This window comes from Medicago sativa, chromosome 8, assembly GCF_051527215.1.
Source record: "Medicago sativa cultivar Bolivia chromosome 8, Bolivia_mono, whole genome shotgun sequence".
NCBI lineage: Eukaryota > Viridiplantae > Streptophyta > Magnoliopsida > Fabales > Fabaceae > Medicago > Medicago sativa.
In genome coordinates this window covers 31,992,971-32,015,776 of record NC_140756.1, presented here as the reverse complement: position 1 = coordinate 32,015,776, position 22,806 = coordinate 31,992,971, and the positions used below count along the sequence as shown (strand labels likewise).

The 22,806-nt window shown below is 35.2% G+C and overlaps 1 protein-coding gene and 1 pseudogene across 1 annotated transcript; both read left to right on the top strand.

Moving 5' to 3' along the window:
- Positions 1–3,672: 3,672 nt before the first annotated feature.
- LOC146898467 (F-box protein At4g22390-like) lies at positions 3,673–4,236 on the top strand. The gene has a single exon (XM_085736566.1). The coding sequence runs from the start codon at positions 3,673–3,675 to the stop codon at positions 4,234–4,236; it is 564 nt and encodes a 187-aa protein (XP_085592692.1).
- Positions 4,237–20,904: 16,668 nt separating this feature from the next.
- LOC146898466 (F-box protein At4g22390-like) lies at positions 20,905–21,624 on the top strand (annotated as a pseudogene).
- Positions 21,625–22,806: the final 1,182 nt, after the last annotated feature.

Below are 22,806 nucleotides of genomic sequence, written 5' to 3'. Positions count from 1 at the left end.
ACTTTTTGATACACTATATAGTAGATGAGAGTTTCATCTCTTTCAGGATAAACATAAATATGAGTGTCAATACCTAATAAATATGAAAAGTACAAATGATATGTGTATGTTATTCAGGCATACCTCAAAGAAAGTCAAAGCTTAACTAATAATATTAGTTTTTTTTTTTTTTTTTTTTACGTTAGCATAAGTTTTTGTTGATAAAACTAATTTTCAAAAATGTTTTTTAAAAAAACTTATATCTCATAACATACTCATACAACACACAATTCTTAACAGTTATGCAAAAAGTTAAAGTTCTTGCCTATTCTACAAATTTAGATGGTGGTGGCTACTAATATTTTTTTGGTGGATATTAGATACGAAGTATCTTCCAACAACTGTGATTCTCCTTGTTATGAGACTGGTACTTTCAAGTTTCTACTAGACATAACCTCATTGGCTTGAGGTCGAAAACACACTAGCACACTCATTTTGATTAGTAACAACAATGCAACAAATTTTTTTTTTTTAGACAACTAATTTGTGCTTAAAAACATTTACAAGGACCAAATGAAACATGTTGATATCATTAAGTTTCAAATTTTTATTTAAATAAACTCAAAATGTAATTGATGATATAGTAAATCCAAATCAAAAATCGATAATACCATTTAAAATAATGTCTCCAAAATACTATTTCTTTGAAACTGCCATTGTAAAAGTAATTAATAATCACCCCATCTGCCACCTCCGATAAACCGGCACCGACACCAAACTCCCGTATGCTGATGAGGTAAATATCTCAAGCTACACCTTCCACGTTCACAATTGCTCACAATAAATGCTGGAGAGATTGGTCGTCCAACAACTTGAACATGAGAGATGCTGCACCATAGTAATCCAATTTATCAGAGTTGGAAAACATATAAGCAAACATGACAACTTTTTCTTCTGAAAGTGTAATATGATATTGAGTGTGTTTGATGCAAACTAAAGTACAGACTTAGGGGTCACAAAATATAATGCAAATAACAACTTCTAGTTTTGTATATTATTTAGTGTTCACACAAAGCACAAGCAAAATATTATAAAATGGAAGTGAGAGAAATTAAAGAGAGCAGATTTGAGAAACATACCATATGTAGAATAAATTATCCTCTTTTTCTTTTACTCTACCTAACAGCTCCACTAGCAGTACTTCTACGCCAAACAGAACAGGCTCAGGCAGCTTGAATGATGGATATAATAATGGGATCGGTGTCAATACCTAAAAAAGATGAAAATTTTGAATGTGACTACTAGAATCCAACGATTTAACCCTAAACATAAATATAAAATCTGAAGTAGATTATTGAGTACCTTTTTTATGGAGCCATCCTTTTGAGCTCCTGACTTGTTGACTCACATTCACTTTTTTAATCAAAGAAATTACACTCGACCACCAAAGATAGGGGTTTGTAGACGACCACAAGAAATTGAAATAATTATTAAGAAATAGCATCTGATCTCTACAATGAAGCTGCAACAATTATAGCAGAAATTAGAAGAACACAGATGACAAATTAAAATTAATACATGCAAAAAAAAAAAATGAAGAAAGTGGAATTAGATCTGAGGCGTACCTGTGTGTAGTTAAACATACCAAGGGCTCGCTCATGGCAGCTTTTTTTCTACATTGGTGGAATGGAAGGAACAACAAAATGTGAAAGTAACAAGTTGTGAAAAGGTTAGGGATAGCGGCGGCAGATAAAAGTGTGAGAGTGAGTAGCAGTGGCAAGTGAAAAGAGTACCCTTTTAAAACCCTAATTATATTTAGAGCTGTCAATTGGGCCAGTCCGGCCCAGCCCGCCTTAACCTGGTGGACCAGCTCATATAAATGGGTCAGAGAGGGTCGGCCCACTTGATTCATGGGTCAAAGAGGGTTGGCCCACTTGATTCATTGGCTTACATTCAAAACATTCACAAAACATATGATTCAAAACATTCTCATCTTCAATTATGTATATAAATCAAAACCAACTTACATTCAAATATTTTGTCTCCTTCAAAAAAAAATCAAATATTTTGTCAAAACGAAAAAAAAAACTTACATTCAGATATCATAAATATCAATAAAATTCTTTTAAATAATATTATTTATCATCATAATATAGTTGTATTTGACCAAAAAGTAATATTATTATATTTCTAAGGGAAGTAATATTCTTTTTGAAACCACAATAAATAAGAATAAATTTTGCTTGACAAAAGTAAAATAAAAATACTATTATATTGACCTTTTTTTTTTACAAAACATTATTATATAATTTACATTTTATTATATATTATTTATTCTTTATTATAGTGTTTGTAAAGATCTCATTCAATTTTTTTTTAAGATAAGTGTCTTTTCTTTGTAGTAGAAGAAGATGGTGATTTTTTTTTTTATCAAGCAATTAAAATAAAGACAGGATAGGGCCTGAACCTCATACAAAAAAAGTTACTGAAAAGAGAACCTTTGGAAAGGCTGCTTAGATTTATCTCCAACTGGAAAAGGCAAAATAAAGCTAAGGGGTTGTCCCCACCATTGGGAGGCAAAAGGGGCTAATCCTTGACCATTTTTGGCCAAAGCATTGGCCACTTGATTCCCATCCCTGTGAATATGAGAACAAATACAAGACAATCTCTTAGCTAGCACCATACAATTAGACCATCTAGTACCAATAGAACAGGGAACCCCAACTTGAGCTTGAGGTAGAAGAAGTTGATGATGATGAATTGAAGAACCATAAAGAATCTCTTGTTGATGGTACTTCTCTAATTCTCTACTAAAAAGTATAAAATCAGATTTAAGTTTAATTCTCTACTAAAAAAGCAAAAATTAATGAGGGAAATTTAGAGAGGGAAAATGTGAAATCCTTCTCTAATTCCGTCATTAAATTTTGCGACCAAGGAATTTGTGAGGAATTTTATTTCTTCCGTCACTAATTTCCCTCACTACAAGAAAAAGCAAAATTAGAGAGGGAAATTAGTGACGGAAGAAATAAAATTCCTCACAAATTCCTTGGTCGCAAAATTTAGTGACGGAATTAGAGAAGGATTTCACATTTTCCCTCTCTAAATTTCCCTCACTAATTTTTGCTTTTTTAGTAGAGAATTAAACCTAAATCTGATTTTATACTTTTAATATTTTATTTTGTAATTTTATTGTTAAGGTTCATGATTTTAACAATGGATTTGTTGATCCGATCAAATGTGTGTGGAATGATTTTCTGTTAATATTTTGATGGATTTTTATTTTGGATGGTGAAGCTTATAGATATTGTTGTTAAATTGATGATGATGTATATAAACTTGTATTTTTTATTTTTTGGTTGGGTAATTAGAAGAGGGTTTTGATTTCTGAGATATGATTGAATAAATTTGGTTTGTGGATGATCTGTAATTGAATGTTGTATCCAAATTTATTATTGATTATTGTTTCTTCAACTTACGTTTTTTGTTAGAGATGATGGAGATTTCGATGATGATTCCATCAAATGTTGAGGTTAGCAAACATATACCCGATGATATTGCATTTTATGTTCTGTCAAAACTTCCCATCAAATCTTTAAAACAATTTGGATGCGCACGTAAGTCATGGTCTCTCTTATTTGCATGACTATGCACCGCAATAACTTCTTATCAAAGGACCATTCTTATTATCATGATATGTCTCTTCTCCTAAATCTGACAAGACGTCAAGAACATGTTTTGTATTTGCTTTTTGGGGAAAGGTTTGAGAATAGAGTTAAATTAGATTGGCCAAAAGTGGATGGGGATGACACACAACCTATTCAAGAGGACAATGATGACCCACCATATGATTTGGAAGTGGATGCCTCTTGTTTTGAAATTTTGGGTTCAACGAGTGTTAATGGCACTCTTTGTATGCATTCTTACTACTATGGAATTGAGAAACTTACCTTGTGGAATCCAACTACCAATGAACTCAAGACAATTCCTTCCATTCCTGATTTTTGTGTACCTCATCAGTCGTATGTTAATCACATCAATTATCTTGTTTGTTATAACGGTGTTAAAGATGACTTTAAGGTGATTCGGTTAACAACTTGCAGACCATTTGATGATCCTCACTCAAGTGTTTCATTCTGGGTGATATATAGCCTACGCAAAAACTCTTGGAGAAAAATTGACATGGATCATATGCCTCCAACTTATACCGGAACTGAAGAAGTGCACATGGATGGGATGTCTCATTGGTTGGATCAATGAAGTCCACATATATTTTTATTGCCATTTGACTTCAGCAATGAATCTTTAATTACAACAACCACGCCCTCATACATCGATGATGGTTCTTATAATTTTTTGGTATGGAGAAACTTAATGATATTGAATGGGTCTATTGCTTTCATCTCAAATTATGAAGAGACATCTACGTATCACATTTCAATTTTGGGTGAACCCGGTGTAATGGAATCATGGACTAAACTCTTTATTGTTGAAACCTTGTGTTAAAGATGACTTTAAGGTGATTCGGTTCACAACTTGCAGACCATTTGATGATCCTCACTCAAGTGTTTCATTCTGGGTGATATATAGCCTACGCAAAAACTCTTGGAGAAAAATTGACATGGATCATATGCCTCCGACTTATACCGGAACTGAAGAAGTGCACATGGATGGGATGTCTCATTGGTTGGATCAATGAAGTCCACGTATATTTTTATTGCCATTTGACTTCAACAATGAATCTTTCGTTACAACAACCACACCCTCATACATCGATGATGGTTCTTATAATTTTTTGGTATGGAGAAACTTAATGATATTGAATGGGTCTATTGCTTTCATCTCAAATTATGAAGAGACATCTACGTATCACATTTCAATTTTGGGTGAACCCGGTGTAATGGAATCATGGACTAAACTCTTTATTGTTGAAACCTTCCCTTGCCTTGAGAATCCTATTGAATTGGGGAAGAATGGAAATATACTATTTAGAAAAAAAGACGGCGAAATATGTTGGTATAACTTAAGTAGCAGGATGATTGAGGAGATTAGTGTTAGAGCAGAGAGTTGTTCCATACTATTCCATATATAAAGCATTCTTCCAATTGGATGAAGATATAGTTAACTTCTTTTCATTGATTTCTCCGAAGAGATATATGACATGGCATTTAGGATTCTACTTCTTAAAGTGGCTTGTTAAATGCTCATGCTGAATTATGAAAATGTTTGATCATAAGAATTTTCCTTTATTAATTTCAATTTTTTGGATGGTTCTTTCTATCTATAAACTGATCTATTTATGTGGTCATAAATTGTTAACATACAGTGTAACCGTTATGTTGTTGATTTGATGCTTATAAGTTATAACCATCTATTTCTCGACTGTATTTGAGATTGCAATAACTTGAACTAACTTTTTTCTTTGGTGTTGTGTTAGTTTGCATCATCTTGTTACTTGGTTTCATAGTTCTGACATTGTCCTTTTATGTTTTACACGGATTATCTTCTTAAAGTCTCAATGTTAGTAGAATTCATTGGAATTTTCTGCAAAATACTTAAACCTATACCATGTGCGTTGTTAGTAATAGATATTTCCAACCTTAATGTGGATTCTCTTTCTCATTCCTTGAGACATAAGAACACTTGAAAATGCAACGGTGTTAAATCTCTTGTGGGAGACTTTTGTCACGCATTGTGGTCCTATCTGGTTCAAGAGATACGTAGGCTCTGTTATTGGACACATAGGATATCCAATTCAAACACACAAAATCCATTGAGACACAAATTGGATTCAATTAACTTTTTTTTCTTCAACAAATACCCAATCTAATTATTTTTTAGGTAAAAGCAAACAAGTATTTTCCAACGATCCAAACAAATACACTTCTTGGTATGAATCACAAGAATCTATAAGACTGTCCTGCTAGAATGTAATGTAATATTGTGATGAATGTAGATGATGACAGTGCATCAACATTAGTTTTTAGTTCTATCTAGGTCTTTATTTTAGCATTTGGAGAGTCAACTGCAATGAATTCATGGTGAAATCAAGCCAAAACAGGAACGAGAGCTCAAGAGAAGAAAATTTAAGAAACCAAGGAAAATTGCCCAAGAATGAAGCATCGTGCCACGTTTAGTGACGTTCGTGGCACGTTGAAGGAAGCGTGGGACAAAGATTCATCTCTGGAAATTTCGTGGCACGAAGCAATATGCAACGTGCCACGATGGTTGATTTTGTCTGCTGCCACGTAGGATTAATGAAGCATCGTGCCACGACCAGCCCGTAACGTGGCACGATGATGGGCTTTTTCTGAAACCCTAATTTCTTTCTATAAATATCTAGCTGCTAGCAAGGGTTTTGGGTACAGATTATTATTGCGATTTTGAGCACTAAGGACGACAGGAGACCAAGGAACGAGCCCTGAATCTCATACCAACACCCCGTTGGTTAGATTTATGTATGTTTTCTCTTGTTATTTCTTATGATTGTTTAGCTATGAGTAGCTAAACCTTTATTTTGGCTAAGCCATGATGAAACTTTTTTGTGATATATGATTTTGTAGTTGAACTCTCTCTATAATCAATGTTATTCAGTTTTTATTCAGAATTACTTGTGTTTATTGATTTTCATGATTATTGTTTTGTATGACTACTAGTCCTAGCTTCTTGCAATCACATGAATTGTTCTTAGGAATTGAATGACTACTAGCCCTAGCTTTTAATCCTGAAATAGTAATTTTGTTTAACTCAACACTAGGAGCCTAGAGATAGGAAATTGAGGGTTATGATACATGAATTAACGTTCCAAAATTGCTTCCGCAGTTATTCAATCACGTTAAGAGATTAATAGGGTTATAACTTAGGAAAGGGCTTTGATGCGAGAGATTGATCAAAGCCACTTAGTTAATTTATCGTAAAAACTGAGTAGTAATTGAGAGTAGAGAGAGGAAGACTTTTTCATATAAAGCAATAGTGGATTCACCGGCTTAACCATTCATCTCAATATAATTTTCTTTCAAACTCTTTCTACTTTAATCAAACCTGATTAAAACCAAACCTTACTGCCTAGGGCAACCAAATACAAACTTTACACATCCTAACGTATAACGCGCTTGCTACAATTGAAATTAACACAGTCCTTGTGGATCGATATTTTTACTACTTCGATAGCTTTTGGTACACTTGCCAGATCTCTATCAAGTTTTTGGCGCCGTTGCCGGGGACTGTTGATTTATTTCAACAAGGCAATTACGTTATAATTTAGGGTTTTTGCAATTTAATTTTCCGTTTTTAATTTTTATTTTTCTGTTTCAGTATTCATTTGATTACTCTTTATCGTGCATCGCTACTAAGGTATTTTGCTGTTTATGCGAGGTAAACAAAGCTCAGACGACTTAGAGTACGATCCGGAAATTGAAAGAACTGCTAGAGCACTTCGGAAAGCTGTCCGGTCGCAAAGGTTAGCTCAGTCCGTTCCATCGGGTGTTCGAGAACAAATACCGGAGCCACTCTCAACTGAATCTGAAACGATCTCTTCTCCTAAATCTGCAACTATGGAAGGTGAATGAGTTGTACCACCTAGACCTAAGCTAGGAGACTACGGGTTAGCTACTCATCGCGATCAACTGACCCATACTTTTCAACCAGCTAACCTCGTAGCTTTCGACATCAAGACAACTGTCCTCAACGGTTTGAGAGACAAACAGTTTGATGGGACCGAAGCCATGAGCCCACATGAACACTTAAGCCGCTTTGTTGAAACATGTGAGTTTTGTGTACAACCTGCTACTGTGACCGATGCACAAAAGAAACTCAGGCTATTTCCTTTCACCTTGACCGGAAGAGCGAAGGATTGGTTGCTGACTATACCCAATGGGACTGTCCAAACATGGGAAGAGTTAGAGCTGAAGTTCTTAGAGAAGTATTTCCCTATGTCTAAGTATTGGGAAAAGAAGATGGAGATCTCTAACTTCAAGCAAGGAGAAGGTGAGTCATTATATGATGCTTGGGAGCGATTCAATTTGCTTCTTAAGAGATGCCCTAATCATGAGTTCACCGAGAAACAATACCTCCAAATCTTCACTGAGGGGGTAACACCAAACACTAGAATATTCTTAGATGCTTCTGCGGGAGGTAGTCTCAAGAGCAAAACTGATCATGAAGTTCAAGCTTTAATTGAAAACATGGCTAGCAACGAGTATCGTGCTGAAGCGAAAAAAGAAAGAAAGAGGAGTGTTTGGGGTAAGTGAACAAACTGATATCCTTGCTAACCAATCAGCTATGAACAAACAAATCGAGGCTCTAACTAAGGAGTTTCAAGGCTTCACTTTGGCTCACAAGCAACAACAAGTGGCTGCAATCAAATGTGATCTATGCGGTGAAGAACATCCCAATGGTGAATGTGTGCCTGAAGGGTCTAGTGAAGAAGCTAACTACATGGGAGGATATCAAAGGCAAAATCAATACTACACTCCAGGAATCAGCAAGCATCCCAATCTAAGCTATTCAAATAACAACGCTTTGAACTCTCAGATGCTTGCTCCTCCTCAACAACAACAAAGAAAGCCTTCAGCTCTTGAGGAAACTATGATGAACTTCATGAAGATGACTCAAGGCAACTTTGAAGAGATGAAGAAGAGTCAAGAAGCTGAAAGAAAGAACAATGAAGCTTCTAGGAAGATGCTTGAAACTCAACTGGGGCAATTAGCTAAGCAATTGGCTAAACAAAACAAAGGCGGATTCTCAGGTAACACTAAAGATAACCCTAAGAATGAGTCTTGTAATGCTATTGAATTGAGGAGCAAAAAGGTTTTGACACCTTTAGTTCCGAAAGCTCCAAAGAAGGTTGATGATGTAGTTGAGGTGGAGGAAAATGGTGAAGTTGAAAAAAATGATGAGGGTGTAGTTGAAAAAGAAAGTGATCATGGAGTAGTTGAAAACAAAAGGAAGAAAAAAATAGAGGGAGAAAAAAGTGAGAATTTAATTGATGAAGATTTAATCTTGAGGAAGTCGAAGAGTCAAATATTGAAGGATGGAGATAAGCAACAAGTTGTTCCATCATATGTGAAGCTTCCCTACCCTCATTTAGCCAAGAAAAAGAAGAAGGAGGAATGTCAATTCAAGAAGTTTATGCAACTTCTCTCACAACTTCAGGTGAACATTCCTTTCGGTGAGGCTCTTGATCAAATGCCTTTATATGCTAAGTTCATGAAAGACTTGTTGACTAAAAGAAGGAAGCCTAAAGATGATGAGAACATAGCACTTTCAGAGAACTGTAGTGCTATTCTCCAAAAGAAGTTGCCACCTAAGTTGAAGGATCCTGGTGCTTTTACTATCCCTTGTTCCATTGGACCGGTAGACATTGATAGAGCTTTATGTGATTTGGGAGCAAGTATCAACTTGATGCCTCTTTCAATGATGAAGAAGTTGGGATGTGGTGAGCCAAGGTTAATGACTCTCTTATCCTTTCGGTGTACTTGAAGATGTGCTAGTCAAGGTTAATGACTTGGTATTTCCAGCAGATTTTGTGATCCTAGATATGGCTGAAGATGAAGAAATACCACTCATACTAGGAAGACCTTTTCTTGCAACTGATCGTGCTTTGATTAATGTTGAAAGGGGAGAGTTAATGTTGAGATTCCATAAGGAGCAGGTGGTGTTCAATATCTTTGAGGCAATGAAGCACCAAGATGAAAACCACAAGTGTTACCGCATTGACGTTGTTGAAGGAATAGTCGAAGATAACTCCTTTGAATTTCAACACATTCAACCTATGGAAAGATCAATTGTTAAATCTATAGAGAGTGAAGAAGTTGTTGAAGATATTGAGGAGAAGGGGTATGTTCAACAAGTTAAAGCAAGTATGGAACAAAAGCAGCAACAATCATCTGGGGAAACCATTAACAACAAGTATGGAGGATCGGAAACTTGGAACGATATGACGAAGACTACTCTCACTGATCCATGTGGTGTATTGGCTTATAAGAAAATCCCCTTTGGGATGCAGAATGGGCCGGCTACCTTTCAATGGTGTATGCTTTCAATTTTCTCAGATACAATAGAAAGAGCTAGGAGGTATTATAACAAAGAGTTGGTAAGGAACAAGCCTTCTTATGAAACTGTGGAACTGAGGAAGTCTGGTATACAAGAAACTTTAAAGGGTAAAGAACAACAGCTGAGACTGAACCATGAAGGTGGGCTCCCAAGCAAGGAAGAGGGAGAGATGTCAATTGATCCTTAGGGATCGTCATAAGTCAAGCTAGTGACGGTAAAGAAGCGCTGGATGGGAGGCAACCCATCGGATTTTGATCCGCTCAGGTATTGTTTTTATTTATTTATTTACTGCATTTTTATAAAACAAAAACAGCAAAAATATTTTTAGAAAACTAAAAAGAAATTTTTTTTTCTAAGTCTAGACCAAACGTGGCACGACTGTTCTTCATCGTGGCACGTTTTGAGAGTTGTTTCAACATGGTTCGCCACTGGAAATTTCGTGGCACGAACACTCTCAAAACGTGGCACGTTTGCTGGAAGAACTAAGAACGTGGCACGATGGTTCTATGATCGTGGCACGTTTCTACCCAGAACGATGATCGTGCCACGTTTTTATTCATCGTGGCACGTGAGTGGGAAGTTTTGAAATCATTTGACCGTTACAAACAGCTTCGTGGCACGACCATGACCTAACGTGGCACGAAGGACCTATTTCTATATATACCTAGCTCACAAATTTCTCACTATTTCATTCTCCCTTACCAAAACTCTGCCCAAATTTCGTCTCACCCATTCTCTACCTCTCAAACTCGCACCTAACCACCATTCATTCATCTTCATCATCCTTACAAACATTCCAACCCATTACTTCATCAAACTAATCAATTTCTCCCCACAAATTAGACCTAACCCTTATTTCACAAACCCTAACCCACCAATCTTCATCTTCCTCAATCCCAAAACATCCAAACCATCTATTCTAACTCTACAAATGGCCTCATCATCCCACAAACGTTCCAGAACAACCCGTAACACCCAATCAACCCAACCACCACCTGAACCCACTTATGAGAAATTCGAAGATGATGTGCATGCCGAACGGTTCGAGAAAATCAAAGGATTCAAGTTTTCTGGCGAACGTAAGTTCGATTTCGTCAATCTCCAGAGGTACCCACAATTTGAAACTACGATGAATGCCCTTGGGTGGAAAAGGTTGAACAATTTGGTTACTAAAGAGGGCAACCGTACTATTGCTCTTGAATTCTTTGCAAATGCTTATGGAAGGAAGGATAATGTTGCCTTTGTGCGTGGAGAGAAGATTGATTACGGCCCTAGAGCCATCAATGCACTTCTAGGGTTGAAGCCTCCAAGAGCTTGTCATGTGGAATGGAGGAGGTCGAGGAGTCAAAGGAATTTTCCTACTGATGATGAGCTAATGCAGATTTTGCATGAAATTGGGGAGGTGGGAGTGGATTATGTGCGGTCTAGAGCTACTGGGATTCCTACAAGGATGGATGTGGTGGATCTCAAGCCACAATACAAGGCTTGGGCTTCATTCATTCATTCTACTTTGGAGAGTGTGTTCGCTACTTCTGAATTGCCTATGGAGAGGTTATACATTGTGGATGAAGGAAAATCGAATAGAAGAATGGAGTAGAAGCAGCGGAAAATTTTCGATTTTCATTCCTTGGATCATTACGAAATTCAAACATGAATCAGTGATTTGATTGTTACCTTGAACTGTGGAATCTGAAAGCTGGAACTGGAAACTGGAATCTCGATCACAGCCAAGCAAGCAGCAAGCAGCAAAGCCACTAGCAAGTCCACACGAACAGTGCTCCTCCAAAACTCGGTGCTAGCCAATGAATTGGAAGTGCAGAGAAGAAATGGGTTGCTTCAAAACGTGTAACCAAAAACTTCAGCACCAGAGTTCTATTTATAGAACTTCTAGTGTGCTCTGCAAGTCATAAGTCACTATTGGGCTTCAGTAAGCCCAACAACGAGTTTAGTAATTTTGCTAACTAATTAGCGTTATTTACTAAACGCACCCCTTATATAAGTCATACTTATATATTTCTCTTTTGACTGTTCTTTGTGTGTGACCCTATAGGTTCTAGTCACGTTGGCAATAATATTAAATCTAATATTTAATATTATAAACAATGAGCGGTATCTAGAAACACATCATTGCTACCCAAGTGACAAGAATGTCAAGTGAACTGACGAAACCTTTCCATGATAATACTCATGTGTACACTTACTCCTTTGTCTCGATATCTTTATTGATCCCAAGGCATAGATATTGTCACCCTTGTATAGATCAATGTTTATATTCCTTGATTCCGAAATATACTGAATAACGAATAAGTCCAATATCTTATATTGACTTAGTTCGGAATGGCCATGCAATTTTACAGTCATATTTCATCAAGAGGCCTAAAGATATATCTCCTGTTTATGAGGAGGGACAAATCCCATCTAGGACACTCATGTCCCTCAGCATGATTCATCAAGTACCCATCAACCAACGTTATGGTTATCCTTTTACAGACAACGTTGGAATGGCAACAAAGCACTTGAGTCCACATCTAGGGATCATAGTGGTTTCAGGTCTAAGAGCGATATACATTATTATCATTGTGAGAATATCTTATGACATTTTCATAACATACTATGTAGTATTCTCACGGTGGGTCAATCCAATATAAGTATTACTCCTAATATTTATATCTATGTGAAGACTTGATAACTCTTTATCCATGATCTGTGAGATGTGATCATCAGTCTACCCACATAATAGTCTCTATGCTTTAATGATATCCCACTTCTCAATAAAGCTTGACTACGGATACTTTTAGAATAGTTTCCTTATGTTTAACGGGGTCTCACAATTAAGTTATACTTAATGTTCCATTAAACGGACTAACTATTCTAGGGACTTTATTATTTTGAAACAAAACAAAATCAATAAAGAAATGACTTATTATTATATATATTCACAATATATATTTATATCAATATCATGATACAAAGCCAAACCCAATCAATTTTGATTGGATATTAGGGCTTACTCCAACAGTGGAAGCGATCATTTTTGGGGGCGTTTGATCAACTTGAGCATTCAACAAATGGCAGATTATGGAACTTTAGTGCATTTGGGACATGTTTGTTTGATCAACGCATTGTGCAAGGCGAAGGGTGTTCCTGAGGAGCATGGGGACATCATGTTAAAGTCAAAAAGAGACATTGATGATACCGCTATGGTGAAGTTTGAGAAGAAGAAGGGTCATGAGGGACCACCGGTTCAGAGAGAGAGTGGAGGACCATCTCAGGCACAACCTATGCAAGAGGATGCGCCTCAATGCCCACCACTACACCCGATGATGTTGGATTATTTAGGTGGTATGGCTTGCTGGGCCCAGGATACATCATCACAGCTGTATGTGGACGGTCCTTACTTTGGAGCGGAGTTGTCTCTTGCTGCTGATCAGCACTGTCAGAGGTCTCTTCAGAGCAATGGTTTTGATAGGTTTGGCACTGAGGCCAACATGGAGGACTACTTTGTGGAGCAGAGGAGACGTGCTGGTGAGAGAGAGGGTCGTCTCCGATCTGACTTCGCTCGTGGGAAGGCAGCTAGTGATGAGAGCGTGAATGAGTTTTATGCCGGCTTGCAGGGTGATCCGGAGGCCACTGATGATGATGAGCAGTGATGGACTTGGAGTCCAATTTTATTTTTTAGCTTTCTGTATTTTGTTCCTTTTATTTTGATGTACTTTTTATTTCGTTTGAACATTATGTTGGTGCGTCGTTGTTTAACTTTATTGCCCCCGTTTGTGATGCTTTCATGTGTTTATTATTAATGAATCTGTTTGTTTGTGGAAATTTATCAGTCTCATAACAGTGCTATACCAATGATATTCCAAAGAGTTCAAGGAGGATGATGCCTAATTGATTCAAAGGGAAGTGTTCGGCAAAGGAATTAGGTAGCCACAACTCCCAGATATCTCAACTTGTAAGGTCCATAGCCAAATTTTTATTTTTTTTCAATTTTACATATATGAGTGTTCCATGCAACTGTTGTTTCTAAAACTTGCGATATTTCTCTATTTGTTGATTGGTCTTGTTTTGTACACACTAAGGCAAAGTGCTTGGTGCCTTCAGCCTTTTTGAGCCTACCTTGATCTATGCATTATTTATCCTTTGTAAAGCCAATTTGAGCCATTAGGTATAGATCCTTTTTGTTCGGTGACTAGCCACATTACAAACCTAGAAGACCTTAGGAATGAATGTCCCAATTATTTGTTTGAAGTAAGCTCTTTAGGTTGTGAAATGTTCAAGTTTGGGGTTGCTTCTGGAATTAGCAACTTACTAAGTTTGGGGTGGGGGTACTAGAGAACCAAGAGAAAGGAAATGGCAAAAATTTTATATTTTATCTCTTGAAAAGCACTTGAAAATGTGCAGAAAAAAAAATGAAATGAATGAAAAGAAAAGAATCTTGTATAGGAGACCAACAATGTTTATATGTCTCAAAAGAATTAGTTCTCTAGTACTCTTCTGTTTTAAATTTGAAAGGAAGGAGATTGGTTTTCTGTGTTGTTATCAAAGATATCCAAGTAGTATGAGCTTAACTTCATTATTTTAAAAAACTACTTCCCAAATTATATCCACCTTTCACCTAAGCCCCGTTATAACCCTGAAAGACCTTAAAAGTGTGTACTTGACTCTGACTTTGATTGACAGTTTAGAAATTTTTCAAGCTTATGGTAATACAGCAGACCTGCATGATGATTGTGTGACCCTATTCAAACAATTGCGTGGAGTTGTGGATTTGGAGGAAAGAGCTAGGCATCCGGTACATCATTACACCGGAAAAGAGTGAACTTTTTAAGCATATCATTGGTTGGTAAGTTGTTATCTCACTGCGATTTTTCCATTTGCAAATTGATTCCTTGAGGACAAGGAATGGTTTAAGTTTGGGGTTGTGATGACAGTGCATCAACATTAGTTTTTAGTTCTATCTAGGTCTTTATTTTAGCATTTAGAGAGTCAACTGCAATGAATTCATGGTGAAATCAAGCCAAAACAGGAACGAGAGCTCAAGAGAAGAAAATTTAAGAAACCAAGGAAAATTGCCCAAGAATGAAGCATCGTGCCACATTTGGTGACGTTCGTGGCACGTTGAAGGAAGCGTGGGACAAAGATTCATCTCTGGAAATTTCGTGGCACGAAGCAATATGCAACGTGCCACGATGGTTGATTTTGTCTGCTGCCACGTAGGATTAATGAAGCATCGTGCCACGACCAGCCCGTAACGTGGCACGATGATGGGTTTTTTCTGAAACCCTAATTTCTTTCTATAAATATCCAGCTGCTAGCAAGGGTTTTGGGTACAGATTATTATTGCGATTTTGAGCACTAAGGACGACAGGAGACCAAGGAACGAGCCCTGAATCTCATACCAACACCCCGTTGGTTAGATTTATGTATGTTTTCTCTTGTTATTTCTTATGATTGTTTAGCTATGAGTAGCTAAACCTTTAGTTTGGTTAAGCCATGATGAAACTTTTGTGATATATGATTTTGTAGTTGAACTCTCTCTATAATCAATGCTATTCAGTTTTTATTCAGAATTACTTGTGTTTATTGCTTTTCATGATTATTGTTTTGTATGACTACTAGCCCTAGCTTCTTGCAATCACATGAATTGATCTTAGGAATTGAATGACTACTAGCCCTAGCTTTTAATCCTGAAATAGTAATTTTGTTTAACTCAACACTAGGAGCCTAGAGATAGGAAATTGAGGGTTATGATACATGAATTAACGTTCCAAAATTGCTTCCGCAATTATTCAATCACGTTAAGAGATTAATAGGGTTATAACTTAGGAAAGGGCTTTGATGCGAGAGATTGATCAAAGTCACTTAGTTAATTTATCGTAAAAACTGAGTAGTAATTGAGAGTAGAGAGAGGAAGACTTTTTCATATAAAGCAATAGTGGATTCACCGGCTTAACCATTCATCTCAATATAATTTTCTTTCAAACTCTTTCTACTTTAATCAAACCTGATTAAAACCAAACCTTACTGCCTAGGGCAACCAAATACAAACTTTACACATCCTAACGTATAACGCGCTTGCTACAATTGAAATTAACACAGTCCTTATGGATCGATATTTTTACTACTTCGATAGCTTTTGGTACACTTGCCAGATCTCTATCAATAGACTTAAATATCAGCTGAAGAAATCTTTTTAGGTCTATGAAAGAAAGGAACATTATGGAAAACCCATTGCAGTAGAGATCAATATAATTTTTGTAATTATCATGAACAATGTAATTGTAGGTGATTTGGATATTAAATAACAGAACAAAAATTATATTAATCATTATTCTTGTAACTAAAGACATGAAGATTATGGAATTAAAGAAAGAGATCAATATAATTTTTGTTGTGTTATTTAATGTCGAAAACCCGTTGTAGTGTCAATTATGGAGTAATGTTAACTGTTAGGTCAATCATTCAAAATTATCTGTGTAAGTTCCTTATTTCTTACAATAGGAAATTTAGTAATCGAACAAACTTATGTAAATTCTCGAAAACAACAGCAGAAAGGAGAGCATGCAATAAATAACTATCGTGATCCTCGGTCATAGCATAACTCATTCTTCCCTCCACATGTACATTTGAGGTAACATCACCACAATTTTATTGACAAAATCGACAACAGAAATATCCTATGTAATATTTAAATCGTTAAGAAATGATACAAAATCTGAAAATCAGATTGGATGTTCACTCACTTCATTTTCCCTTCTCCTATTTTCCGATTGCTTGTATACTTCTTATGATTTTCAATCTTTACGGGAATACTAAACCTTGTTATCTTAATCAGGTAGCATATTTTATTGCATACAAAGAAAACACACCAACACTTACTTACCAAAACATCCTGGTTGACAAAACTCTGATTGTCATTAATTAGCATCTAAATAGAAAAGCTTAACTTATATATTATTTAACTTCAACTACTGGAACACAATTTTATGCATTTCAAATTCTACTTTTTATTTTGGTATATTTTGATTTTATTAGCTAATTTGCAAAAGAAAAGCAAAAACAAATGCCCAAAATTAAGCATAGTGACATAGATAGTTTATGTAGAATGTGATGAAATTCAAACATAGATATGATCCTTATTACACTTGAATATGGTTTTATTTCTACATTCTTACAATTGAAATAGAAATCATATCAATTTGTAGATAGAGAGTTAACGACCAAAGTAAATAAAATTTATAAAGCAAAATTCATATGATTAAATAGTTTCGAATTTCAGCACATACCTATTCTTGTAATGTGAGCATTTGAAATGCCACTTTTAGTAAAAAGTAGAATCCTAGTAGCCATAATCATATACCTCTTCAGAGAGATCAATGAAAAAAACTAACTATATAGCATGTCACATGTTTCTGTTATTAAGTCAAAATTCATTATAAGAAACTTGACATTTAGTGACAACAAAAACTGTAAGTATACGCCCTTTCTTCTTAGGTATAGCTCCAAAGAGCTATACCTACGGCCATTTTTTCGTGGTCGATACTGGTATTGCCTATAGTGATGAAACTTAGTTGTTGGTCAAAACAATTAGGTTTTGCCTACGGATTTTGAACGTAGACATAGATCCTATTCAGAACTAGAAATGTTTTTTTACCTATGGATTTGGAGGCAAGTATAGAACTACAAATGGTTTTTACCTACGACTACTTCCGTCACTACAAACTTGGCGACCTATCATTTGTTGGTATAGATTTCTGAATGACAATTAGTATACACATCACATTCTTGATGCTATATTATTTGGAATTTTTATTTTATGAAATTAATCAAATTACAAACTAGGCAATTAAATAAATATATTTAGAAAGCAGAAAATATTTCCATACCGTATATATTTAAGATTAACATCAATTCTTACAAACATAGAAATTAACAAAAGCTAAATCATGTCAAATCCTATTGTACTTCAGAGCATTAACCAAAACAAGACATACCACATTAGACATACAAATCCTTATATATAACAATGTCAATAAATAAAAGAACCCCAAAAAAATGGAATCTAGGTGATAAACATTATAATTATAAAACATCATCATTAAAGTGTTCAAGTAGAAGACGCAAAAGATAAAAACGACTGAAACATAAAATTTGTATTTAATCAAGAGATGTTACAATATACATAACATACTGGAGATAACCGCAGGACCAACATGGGTGTGACTTCCACTTATAGGGGAAATGGCGTGTTACAAAAAAGGTTGGACCTGAATTCCCTGCGTCAAGCGAATCATCATTAAGTCACACAGGTGGATAACGACATTGGATGAAGGTCAAAACACTCATATTCGTCCAACGACTATAATAGTTCTGCGTGAATACATGGAATTGGAATCCAATTTTGAAAGACCAACTTATTATGGGTACTAGTAGTGCATTTTATGAGGCTATAATTGGATGTTACATGAGATGAAATAATTTAATTCAAAGCGTTAACAACTACACTACTAGGAGAAATCTATCAACAATAGTCAATCTATCAACTATACTACTAGCATAAATTATCGAAAATCTTATTCATGGTCAATCTATTGCAATAATTTCTTATAGTAACTATCATGGTAATATATTGAAAGAAGATCAGTTACTATTGTTACCTTGCTTTAAGCCTCTCAAGTACTTTGATGGTAACAAGCTGTAAAGCCATACAAGCATCAACATACCTTATTGTCTTTGATAAACAACTAAACCAAAAGGCTCCGATTATTTGACTTTAAAAACTTGCACACGCTTCTGCGCATTTAAAATTCCACCTTTTATTCTGGAATGCATTGATTTTATTAACTAGCTTGCAATATAAAAATAGATAAAGCTAAAATTATTCAATAAGTGCACTCAAAATTGAAATGTGAAATGTACATGTCTCGGTATTATTCAAGATGAAAGCAATAGACTCATTCAATCACACCAAGTGTATCAGTACTAAAAATCTATTAACCAATCATCTAATTAAGAGGGTATGGGTGTTCTAATGACAATATCATCGTTGAAGTCAAACGACAAAAACAAATGTGTGGGTGGTATTGTTTTATTCAACTAATGAGACACTCCACCCATCTACACTTGTTCATCGTTTATATCGATATAAGTTTTCCTCCAAGAGTTACTATGTTTAGGCTATGTATCTCTTAAAAAGAACAATTCATTCATGAAGGTTAAATGGTTGTGAACTTACTCACCTCATAGTAATCTTTAATCAGGTCATTGTTTCAACTTAAAAAGAACATTATTATTTAATTTACATTTAATTATATTATTATTTTTTCTCATTATAGTCTTTGTATAGATCTCATTCAATTTTTTTAAGATAAGTGTCTTTTCTTTTCGGTTCTCTGTCTTTTTTTTTTATCAAGCAATTAAAATAAAGACAGGTTAAGGCCTGGACCACATACAAAAAAGTTACTGAAAAGAGAACCTTTGGAAAGGTTGCCCAGACTTATCTCTAACTAGAAAAGGCAAAATAAAGCAAGGGGTCTGACCCCACCATTGGGACGTAAAAGGGGCTAATCCTTGACCATTTTTGGCCAAAGCATTGGCCACTTGATTTCTTTCCCTGTGAATATGAGAAAAATACAAGACAAACTCTTAGCTAGCACCATAAAGAAGAAGAAGAAGAAGCAGGAGGAGGAAGGAGGAGGAGGAGGAGGAGGAGGAGGAGGAGGAGAAGAAGAAGGAGGAGAAGCAGAAGAAGGAGAAGCAGAAGGAGAAGCAGAAGGAGGAGAAGGAGGAGGAGGAGGAGAAGAAGAAGAAGAAGAAGAAGAAGAAGAAGAAGAAGAGAAGAAGAAGAAGAGAAGCAGGAGGAGGAGGAGGAGGAGGAGGAGGAGGAGGAGGAGGAGAAGGAGGAGGAGGAGAAGAAGGAGAAGGAGAAGAAGGAGAAGGAGAAGAAGGAGAAGGAGAAGAAGAAGAAGGAGAAGAAGAGGAGGAGAAGACGAGGAGGAGGAGACGAGGAGGAGGACGAGGAGGAGGAGGAGGACCTTAAAGAAAGTCTTGTTCAAGGTACTTCAAATTAAACCCCAGCTTGACTTCAATTTAATTTCAATTTGATTTGATAAATTGTTTAATTTTATTTTTTAAATCTATGAAAAATCTTTGAATTATTTAGGTGTTGCTTCAATTACTAACCATATAATGAAATTATTATTGATTTGTTTTTTGTTTTTCTCTTCAATTTGATTTAAATAACTAATTCATTTTTTTTTTTCAGAATCTATTTAGGTGTTGCTTCAATTATTAACGGATAATGATTTTTTTAGTGTTAGCGTTCATGAATTTATCAATTTGTTAATTTGAATGATTTTGTTGATAGAATTTGTGTGAAATGATTTTTGGTTTTTTTGAAGTTCATAGTTTTAGTTGAGCATTTTTAACTTGTGTGTGTGTGTGTGTTTTTTTTTTGTTGATATTTTTAATTGATATAATTAAACTTATTTTTTTTTCAAGAGAATTCAATTTAAATCTGATCTTATACTTTTGATATTTTATTTTGTAATTTAATTCTTAAGGTTCATGATTTTATCAAGGGAATTGTTGATCTGATCAAATGTGTGTCAAATGATGTTCTGTTATTTTTTTAAGTTCAAAATTTGATGGATTTTTATTTTTGATGGGGAAGCTGATAGATATTGTTTTTAAATTGATGATGTAAACTTGGATTTTTTATTGGTTGTTGGGCAATTAGAGGGTTTTGATTTCTCAGATATGATTGAATAAATTTGGTTTGTGGATGATTGGTAATTGAATGTTGTATCCAAATTTATTATTGATTATTGGTCCTTCAATTTACGTTTTTTGTTGGAGATGATGGAGATTTCGTTGATGACTCCGATAAAAGTTGAGGTTAGCAAATATATACCCAATTAATGATATTTCCTTCCATGTTCTGTCAAAACTTCCCATCAAATCTTTGAAACGATTTGGATGCGCACGTAAGTCATGGTCTCTCTTATTTGACAACCATCATTTGATGACTATGCACCGCAATAATTTCTTATCAAAATACCATTCTTATTATCATGATACGTCTCTTCTCCTAAATCTGACAAGACGTCAAGAACATGTTTTGTATTTTCTTTCTGGTGAAAGGTTTGAGAATAGAGTTAAATTAGATTGGCCGAAAGTGGATGGGAATGACAAACAACCTGTTCAAGAGGACAATGATGACCCACCATATATGACTTGGATGAGGATGCCTCTAGTTTTGAAATTTTGGGTTCAGCGAGTGTTAATGACACTCTTTGTCTCCATTCTTACTACTATGGAATTGAAAAACTTACCTTATGGAATCCAACTACCAACGAACTCAAGACAATTCCTTCCAGTCCTGTTATCTCTGTAGATCATCGGTCGTATGTTAATCACATTCAATATCTTGTTGGTTATGACGGCGTTAAAGATGACTTTAAGGTGATTCGATTCACAACTTGTAGACCATTTGATGATCCTAACTCAAGTGTTTCATTCTGGGTTATATATAGCCTACGCAAAAACTCTTGGAGACACTACTACAAAATACCCCCTTTTATAGCATTCATTTAGGGGGTTTAATAGCGCTTGTGAAGCGCTAAAAAAGCCCCCGCTATTATAGGTCAAACCCCTATAATAGCGCTTTCGAAACGCTATTAAATAGCAGCGTTTCAATAGCGTTTTCAGAAAAGCGCTAATATAGCCTTCTTTTTTACTATTTTTAAACATATGTTTCTTAGCACTTTCCAGAAAGGGCTAACTTAACTACCCCCCCTTTAATAGCGCTTTCAGAAAAGCGCTAATAAAAGTCCCAATTTTTTTATTTTTAAAATTAAATCTATAACTAAAAGCTTCATAATAAGATACTGACTTGACAAAAAGTATATATACAGATCAGAAACACTAATAATCCATTAATAGTAACAAACATCAATATTATGTTTATCAGAAACTTAATTACAAATGACATCTAATGTACACTTGCATAAAAATGCAAAGCCTATGCATAGTACGTATATATGAACGATGACAATCCTAAAGTAAACTTCACATTTGGATGAGTCAACTCTTTAAAAGAAGACTTGTGATATGGATGCTTCCCTGAAAAAGAAAACTTGGATCAACATAAAGAAAATTTAGACACAGATTGAAAAAGCGTCAAAATCAATACTTTGTGCACACTATACAAACATGTATAATTTTACATGCCATCAGCACTTTACAGTTTACATGCCTTTAAGCCACCAAAAACAACATAAAAACTATTAAGTGTGATTTTGATGAATCTATAATGTTCCTGTCTTTACAAGAATCTATAAAACTGTCCTGCTAGAATGTAATGTGATATATTGTGATGAATGTGGACTTAAATACTAGCTGAAGAAATCTTTTTAGGTCTATGAAAGACAGGAACATTATAGAATATCACTCCATTGAGAATATCACTCCTAGAAAACAAAGGAAATATTAACAACTTTAGTGAGAATTAATTTAATACCATTTATATTATCTTCATTATTGCTTGGACCATGGGAATTGAAAGGGTAAGGAACAATTGAAACATCAGTAACCTATATTACAAAATCGAAAATTGCAGATAAAGATTAGTATTAAATCAGGAGTATTGCTAAATTCAATGAATTCAACTAATTGTGTAACTCAAACATAAAAATAGCATTATTTTCATAAAAATGTAATAATATAAATGCCATGTTCCGAAATTCACTGATGGATGAGGTTAAAATTACTTTTTTA